General features: G+C 38.4%; 1 protein-coding gene across 1 annotated transcript in view; it reads left to right on the top strand.

The window, feature by feature from the left end:
- Window positions 1–8,732, top strand: part of STK17B (serine/threonine kinase 17b) — a 26,305-nt gene that overhangs the window by 9,442 nt on the left and 8,131 nt on the right. Inside the window, exon 3 of the mRNA XM_008070950.1 lies at window positions 8,018–8,162. Coding sequence (XP_008069141.1) covers window positions 8,018–8,162 — 145 coding nt within the window. The remainder of the gene's footprint in view (window positions 1–8,017; window positions 8,163–8,732) is intronic.

Here is an 8,732-nt window from a genome sequence, read left to right as displayed (position 1 = left end):
ATGTGTGCAGGTATCTTTTTTGTAGAATGATTTGAGTTCTTCTGGGTATATTCCCAATAGGGGGATTGCTGGGTCATATGGAAGGTCAGTTTCTAGATCTTTCAGAAATCGCAACACTGTCTTCCAAAGAGGTTGCACTAGTTTGCTTTCCCACCAACAGTGTAGAAGCATTCCTTTTTCTCCACTTCCTCGCCAGCATCTGTTGTTGTTTGTTTTATTAATGATGGCCATTCTTACTGGGTTAGGTGTATCTCAATATAGTTTTGATTTACATTTCTCTGATGGTGAGTGAGGCTAAGCACTTTTTCATGGCTACCCCTAGATGAGCTTTGAAGAATATTTTCTTTTTTTAACAACTTTTTATCCACAGATTTCAGTAACCATAGATGTACTTGCTTGAATTAGCTACTATAATGAGTGAAAAAAAATAGTGGTTTCTAATTCTATTATTCCTTCTAAATTTATTAAGTCAGCATTCTTCTATAACGTGCTTCCTCCCCTTCTCCCCTTTAAATATTATAAATGTACAGTTTTGTTAATTAACAAATAACATTAATTGCAAACAACCCATTGTGTTTTAATTAATGGGTTCTAATCAGTTTCTGCCACTATATTTTATGCTCAGACTGTCCCATATTTACCGGTGTAACCCTTTCAGGCTGCGTCCTGTGTCCTTTGATCTGATTTCATCATGTCTGAGATGTACTCTGAGATGTTCAGTGTCCTCTTGTGTCTTTCCTTCCCCATCCTGTCATCAACCATCTATTCAAGACGTTCTGGTTCTTTTGGTTGGGGAATGGTACTTGGAAACTGAGGCACCAATGTTGGACATGCTATTTTTAGTGAGATAGCATTATTTCTAGCCTTTTCTAAGAGGAGTGTTAGGAAATCATAATTTTAAAGCCATGAGTTGATTCTCAGTGCTCCAGTTCCAGTCCCCGCCTCAAGTTCCATGTTTGTATCTCATTCTCTCTCAGTGGAAACCCTGGCTCCTAACAGTGCTGGCCCATGCCTCTACCTAGCAATATGCACAAAAGAGCTTCAGCATAACAGACGAATACCACTACCACCAAAAGTGTGTAGTAAAGTTCATCTTTTTTTCCCCATTGTTTTTATACCTAGACTACCCACTAAGGGTATTTGTCAGAGGTTTATATATATATATAGTTAGGTACATTTGTTTCCATTTATATTCAATGCTACGATTTATTCTTTTTATTTATTATTTTGAAATTTTAAAAAGGATGTACATGATTCAGAACTCAAAGATATATAAAAATGTCTATACTGTGCTACTGTCTTGCTGTCACCCCATTCTTTCTACCCGCTTCCCACTTGAACTGTGTAGGTAATGATTTCTGGCTCATTTTTTGTGTTTCCTTTTTGCAAATTTCCCTTTCTCACAGAAAATCATACATATTGTTGTGCACCTTGTTTTTTTGTTTGTTTAACAGCACATCTCATAAATTATGTGATTTCTGTGATGGCTGTTTTTTAAGTGGCTGCATGGTCCTCCACTGTACGAGGGAACCATGCCTACTCAGTTAGTCTTCTGTGGATGGGCATTATTTGTGGAGGCATAGCTTTGGGGCACATTCCCAGAAGTATGATTGCATTGTCAAAGAGTAAATGAATATGTTAGCTGTAAATGATTGTATGAAGTGTTGTCAAATTTTCCTCCATATGACAGCACACAATCACTTTGAAAAGGTACTTTTTTGAATTGTTATATTTGCTAATAATTTGAATCTATCTGGAACTTTCTTTGGTAGCTACTACAACTATGAGTTCAGATGAATCTATTTTATTTTTGCTTTTGTTGTTGCTTTTTTTTTTTTTACCTTCGCCTAACCTAAACTATTTTTTGAACCAAATTAAGTTGTTTATTTTTGTGACTTGATCTTAAATTCTTACAGTCATCTTGTCATTATTAAGCAATTATTAAATCTTTAATTTTTTATTTTAATATATAGCTCACAGGAAAGTATTTCATTGCCAGTTATAAAGTCTTAATGTGTTTTTAGTTATTTCTTTGACTATTTCCTTGAAAAGTAATATGAATACTACTTTTCTAGAAAGTGGTATTAGATCTATTTATACAATACAAGAAAATTTGAGGATAGTTGAGTTATCCCATCACCACCCTCCACAAGGCAAATACTTTTCCACACCATCTGTTTTAAAAGCATATTAAATAAAATATATGCATTTTAACTTCTGGAAAGAAGGTATTTTTTAAATGGATGTATTAAATGTTTGATGTTGATTTTGCACAAATGAAAATGGAATATAAAGAATACTTATTATTTTTTGGAGAACACAGGATTTTGTCCTAGAAATAATGAAGGTCAGGGGGATCTTGCTGGGATGATATAGAGAGAAAGAATATTTTCTTTTTGTCAACTTTTCTCTATTAAATATCTTTAAGTAGATATTATGGACCTAACAGAAAATGATGGAGACCATAACAAAGCATGCAGAATAGAAAGCCTTTCTTCTGGAGTGATCTCAATTAATCACCAGAGCAGAACATCTTAATACAATCTCAACAATTTCAACAATAACACGTGTTGAACACTCACTATGTGGCCAGCACTGTGATAAGCACATTATTTGTATTCTAATTTGATTCACAGTCCTCCAAAGAGGGAGATCGATATCCATGTCACATGTCTGATTAATACTCTGCCTGGTTTCTTTCCATGCTAAAATTCCATGGACTTTGTATCCTTCATTAACATAGGAATATAATTTTTAAAGAAATTCTTAATATAAAAAGTTAAAAACCACTTCACTTTGATCACCAGAAATAAATTCTTATTTTAAAAATCTTTACCATGGCTTTCCAAAACTATATGACTAGATTTGTATTTTATGAGTAATTGAAGCTGAAAACTTTGTCTCTATTACCCACAGAAATTTCTCATTTTGGACAGGAAAATATTCTGATTTTAATCTTTTATATGTTAACTTCATTTTTATTGTGTTGTGAGTCTTTCTGAAAGATGTTCTCTCTTTCCCTGCTAATTTTTAAACACTGAACATATGTAGATCTAGATGGTGTGTGGCATGTAGGTTTACATGACAGTGTAACCTGTGCCAAAGTACTGTTGTCACACACACTTACACAAAGCACACGTACATGTGCACTAGCAAATGAACACAGACTCTTTTTTTTTTCTTTGAGTTGGAGTCTCACTCTGTCGCCCAGACTGGAGTGCAGTGGCCGCTCCCGGCCACCGCAGGCTCAACCTACTGGGCTCCGGCAATCCTTCCACCTCAGCCTTCCAGGTAGCGGGAACTACAGGCGCGTGCTACCACACCCGGCTAATTTTTTGATTTATTGTAGAGATGAGGTCTCACCAGACTCTGAATTTCTTAGTTTGTTGGTTGATGTCCCTGTAGGGGGCAAACTCTTCACGGAGACAAAGAATAGAAGTATCCTGAGTGTACCTTCCAGGGCAATGATAATTACGTAAGTGACTTTTCTGATGTTAGAGATATTTTTTCTTTTTGTAGTCACTCTTTGGATGACCTTTTAAACAAAGCTTCTGTTTGTCTGCTACTCACTGCTTCCGTTTTCATTTCTCACTCCTGCCAACTTCTGCAGTTTGCTTTTTGAGTTATCTATTCTTTGTGCTTAACACTTCCTAATGTTCTATTTTCTGTAGCCCCACCTATGTCTCTCTTTCGTGTGAAGATTGGCGGTCCTACAGAAGACATTGGTTACTAGTCAAGCTTAAAGGAAGAGACAATGACTGACAACCATAGAATTTTATTTGGTCTTATTATTAAAACAAACTAGAAAAGCCCTGAGGACACTTTTTCTGGTTTTAAAAGTAATACCTATCCATTGTTTTAAATTTAGAAGTTATATAAAACAGAAATAACATGTAAACTATGGTTACTCTAGGTATATTCCTGTATTTTAAAGTTATTATTTTTTGGTCTATGCATATGTACGTCTAGAAACAAAATTGTGATCTACTATACACACTTTCTTGGAAGCCTTTCTTCTCTTCACAATAAATGGTGTGCATTGCATTTGTTTTTGTATAGTATAGCGGTTCTAAACTTGAAATTTAATTCAGCAAAAACTTAAAAAGTTTCCTTCAAAATTAGAGTTCAACAAGAAGCCCCAAAATTCAGAAAGGTGAGGTATTGGCTAGGTTTGTAATTAATGTTTACTGGCTCATTACAATAATAGCTAATCTTTATTGAATAGTTCCCATGTGTCAGAGACTGAGATAAATGTTTATTGAGTGACCTACGTTGATCCTTATAGTAACCTGCTGTGCTAATACTTTGTATGGAGTATCCAGTGTCATTCTTCATAGAAGCTATTATTATTCACATGTTACAGTAAAGGAAACTGAGATACGTGTTATCCCTGTCTACAGAGCTGGTTAGTGACAGAGTAGACGAAACCTAGGCGTCTTGCATTCAGGCAGCACTCTGGCTGCACCTGCTGTCCTGACTTCAACTTCCCGGGCACAGGGTAGTACTCGCCATACTTGCTCACAGTGTTTTCTTGTGTTTTGTCTTGAATTTGAGCATTGGTGGAGTGCTCTGGTTATTGAACTAGCTTTAGTGAATGTAATGTAAATTATTGGTACATTAACAGTCAAAAAGCATCAGGAATTAAACTGGCAGAAATGGGAAACGGAAATGGAAGCAGTGAGTAGCAGACAAACAGAAGCTTTGTTTAAAAGTCCACCCCAAGAGTGACTCCAAAAAAGGAAAAAAAGTCACCTATGTAATTATCATTGCCCTGGAAGGTAAACTCAGGGTACTTCTACTCTTTGTCTCCAATTAAATAAATCTAAATAAAGATTTAGAAATCTTTAGAAATGAGCTCAGGATGAACTCTAACTCCTGGCCTCGATCGATGCCCCTGACTCAGCCTCCCCAGTAGCTGGAGCTGCAGCGTGAGCCACCATGTGCAGCTCTTGCTAACATATTGACTTCAGGACTTCTGGTCTCCAGAACTGTAAAATGATAAGTTTGTGTTGTTTTAAGTCAGGAGTTTGTGGTCATTTACAGCAAATAGGAAACTAACAGCCTAATCACATTGGACTAAAAACCACTGTTGGCTACACCTTTCTCCCCCCACACACAGCAGTGAGCCGGCCTCGCTCTTAACACAGACGGATAGCCATTGGTCTCAAAACTTGGGAGAAAGCCTTTAAATAAGAAGGAAAGAGATCTTGATAAACAAAAAACAAAGCAAAGGAAAGTAAAATAATGCCAGAAATGAAGAAAATTTAGAAAGCAATCTAAGCATTACTATTCTCAGAAAGATATGAGAAGACATTACTTCCATACAATTTTTAAAAATTTTGATGTGAGAAAAGAACGGTTAGAGAGAAAGCACTCTTAAAAATTAAAACTATGATAGCTGAAACTGAATAGTTGGAAGGTGAAGTTAAAGAATATTGTAGGCTGGGCCTGGTGGCTTAGCCTGTAATCCCTGCACTTTGGGAGGCCGAGGCAAGAGGATTGCCTGAGCCTGGGGGTTCGAGACCAGCCTGGGCAAGTTGGTGATACTTCATCTCTACAATAAATCACAAAAACTAGTTGGACCTGGTGGCATGTGTCTGTAGTTCCAGCTACTTGGAAGGCTGAGGCGGAAGGATTGCCTAAGCCCAGCAGGTTGAGACTGCAGTGGCTGTGAGGGTGCTACTCCACTCCAGCCTGGGCAATAAGAGTGAGACTTTAACTCAAAAAAACCCAAACAAACCAAAAAACCCCCAAGAATATTCTAGAAAGCATATCGTAGTAGATTTAAAGTATAAAATGTGAGGAGACTCAATTCAGGGAACCTAGTATGTAACTCTAAAAAGCAAGAACAGAAATAGCAAAGGGTAGAAAATAAGCAAAGAAAAAAAATGATAAGCCATCCCAGGGCTGAAGGATCCAAGTTGTCACATAGAAAGGTTACGCCGAATGCTTAGCCTGTGGAAGGCACAGGTCACAATAATGGAGGAATGAAAACCAGAACAGCACCTGACTCTGCAACACAGCAAGACAGAAGGCAACAGCCCAGTGCTCCGACATTTTGAGGAAAACTGATTGTCACATGTGAGGTATTATCTGGACATGGACTGCTTCCTCTATCCCTGACTTCGGGGAGCGACCTCTGGCCAAGGTTGGTAAGGGATGCATACTTCCAGGACTGAGTCACAGCTGCAGGTGAGCGAGCAAAGCTGGCAACTATGTAGTCAAAAACACCATATAGGAATTTGAACAATTAGCTTGATTGCTTTGATTATAAAACTGCTGACTGTAACTGCCCCAAGACATAAATTCTTCACTGACCTGCCACCATCAGTGCCTCCTGTAAGTTAATAAACTAATGTCTTTCCCTGAAAAAAAAAAAAAAGAAATTCTTACCTAAACAATTTATGTTGCTGTACATGTGAAGAATTCAGATCTACTTTTTATATCTCAGTGGTAGATTGAATATGTAAGTCTATATTTTACACAGCTTTCCTATAATTTCTAGAAATTTGGTCTGATTTTGTAGAAGATAGGACTAGATTATTAGTGTTTGTATCTTGTAAGATGCCTAGCAAAGAACTGATTCTAAAATGGCCTGATGTGAGTTCCTGTGTTGCCACATAGAATGTACTTTATTAAGTGTTCCTGAACATACCTTATACACTTGATGAGTGACTATCTAGATTCTTCTTGCATGTTGTTCTGACTGACTTTATCTTATTTAGAGTTAATCCCCCCAGAATCTGTTGATTTTAATGACATTTCTGTTTTACAGATGGGAAAGCCCACATAAGTGCCTGGCCCTATGTTATCTTGCTGGAAAATGGCAGATTTGGGATTTAGATTCAGATCATCTATTCCAGATCTGGCATTTTTCATTGTGCCTTTTCAGTATTCCTAAGGTTTCAGTTATCTGAAATCAGTTATTTACTCAGTTATCTGTTGAGTCCTGGCCCTGAGTGTGCTGCGTGACTCTGCAGTGCAGCATGGGATTGCTAAAAGTGCAGGTTTTTACCCACACTCTACAAAGCTGTTGTTTCCATGTGACCTTTTACAAGTCGCTTAACCTAATTGTACCTGTAAATTAGCCACATGTTTGTCATGAGAAGCAAAATAGTTGATATTCTATATATATATATTAGGGTACCAAAAAAAGCATACACATTTTAAGAAGAGAAAAAACTATATTAAAATTGTAGATGAATACAAGTCACCTTTGACTTCTGAGTTACAAGAGGTATTCAGAGTGCTTACCATCAATGTCTAGACACTTCTGATTACAGCTAACCAAAAGTATTACATAGACAGCGTGTCTTAAAATATGTATACATACATACAAGCACAGGGCAGAGCTCAAAGTGTTAGCTACTGTTTTTATTATTTCTATTGCAGAGTTAAGGCAGACAACACATTATTGGAGTATAAAGAAAATTCAGTTTTTTATTTAATATTCAAGTATTAGTACCCAGAATTTGAGATATTCTAATCATTTATTTTCTTTCTTAAAGACCCCTCCCTCCGCTGCCCTGACTTTAAGTGTCTGCACTGAAGTTTTGACAGTTATGTGTCCTTTAAGTCAGTGGCCCGCATCCTCTTTCGTATCAGGGACCAGTTTCATGGAGGACAATTTTTCCACAAGGGAGGGGATGGTTTCAGGATGATTCAAGTGTATTGCATTTTCTGCACAGATCAGCAGCGGCATTCGATTCTCATAAGGAGCATGCAACCTAGCTCCATTGCACGTGCAGTTCACAATAGGGTTTGCACTCCCATGAGAATCAAATGCCACTACTGATCTGACAGAAGATGGAACTCAGGTGGTAATGCAAGCGATAGAGAGTGGCTGTAAATACAGATGAAGCTTTGCTCACTGGCCACTCATCTCCTGCTGTGCGGTCTGGTTCCTAACAGGCCATGGACCGGGGTTGGAGACCCCTGCTTTATGGGACAGGTATACAGTCCTTAAGTGTTTAGGTAAGTGGTTTTTCAAGTTTTTGTTCTTTGAATTTTATTTCAGTGCTGCGGGTGGAGAAATCTTCAACCTGTGTTTACCTGAGTTGGCTGAAATGGTCTCTGAAAATGATGTTATCAAACTCATTAAACAAATACTGGAAGGTGTTTCCTACCTGCATCAGAATAGCATTGTGCACCTTGACTTAAAGGTAACAAAGCCTGTGACTGACAGCACTGCAGCATCCATGTTCTTCTGCCTTGGGTATGCACAGTTGTACCCAGTATTGACAGGAACTGTGGGTGTTCTCCTTGCTCACCTATGCTGTGAGGCCTCGACAAGGAGGCTGCACTTGTGAGCAGCTCAGATGTGTCATCAGCCCTTGAAATGTCCCTTCCCGGGTGTTCTGGTCCCGCAGTCATCCCCCTCCCTTGCAGCCACAACCTGGCTTTCCCGTTTCGTAAAGCCATCTGCCTCCCAAGTATCCAGGTGTAGTCTCTGTCTCTGAGGATGACTCCCACTAATCCTCCTTCCTCTGCTCCCAGTACACTTGGTCTTTTTTGTCTTGAAGCTTTTGGTCTTCTGACTCCTTCGAGACCTTCAGGCTCCTCACCTAAGTCTGGCTTCTGCCTGTCATACCACCATTCTCTCTCCCTCTCCTTCCCTCACAGCCCTGTGGACCTAACACATCCAACTCTGTTTCTCACTTTTTGGACAGTGAAGTAACTCTCTCTCTCTCTCTCTCTCTCTCTCTCTCTCTCTCTCTCTCTCCCCCCCCGTC

This window comes from Carlito syrichta, unplaced genomic scaffold (genome assembly GCF_000164805.1).
Source record: "Carlito syrichta isolate Samal-C Ts95f unplaced genomic scaffold, Tarsius_syrichta-2.0.1 Scaffold314074, whole genome shotgun sequence".
NCBI lineage: Eukaryota > Metazoa > Chordata > Mammalia > Primates > Tarsiidae > Carlito > Carlito syrichta.
Note: the sequence above shows the minus strand (reverse complement) of the source record. Positions and strands in the feature narration are given on the sequence as shown.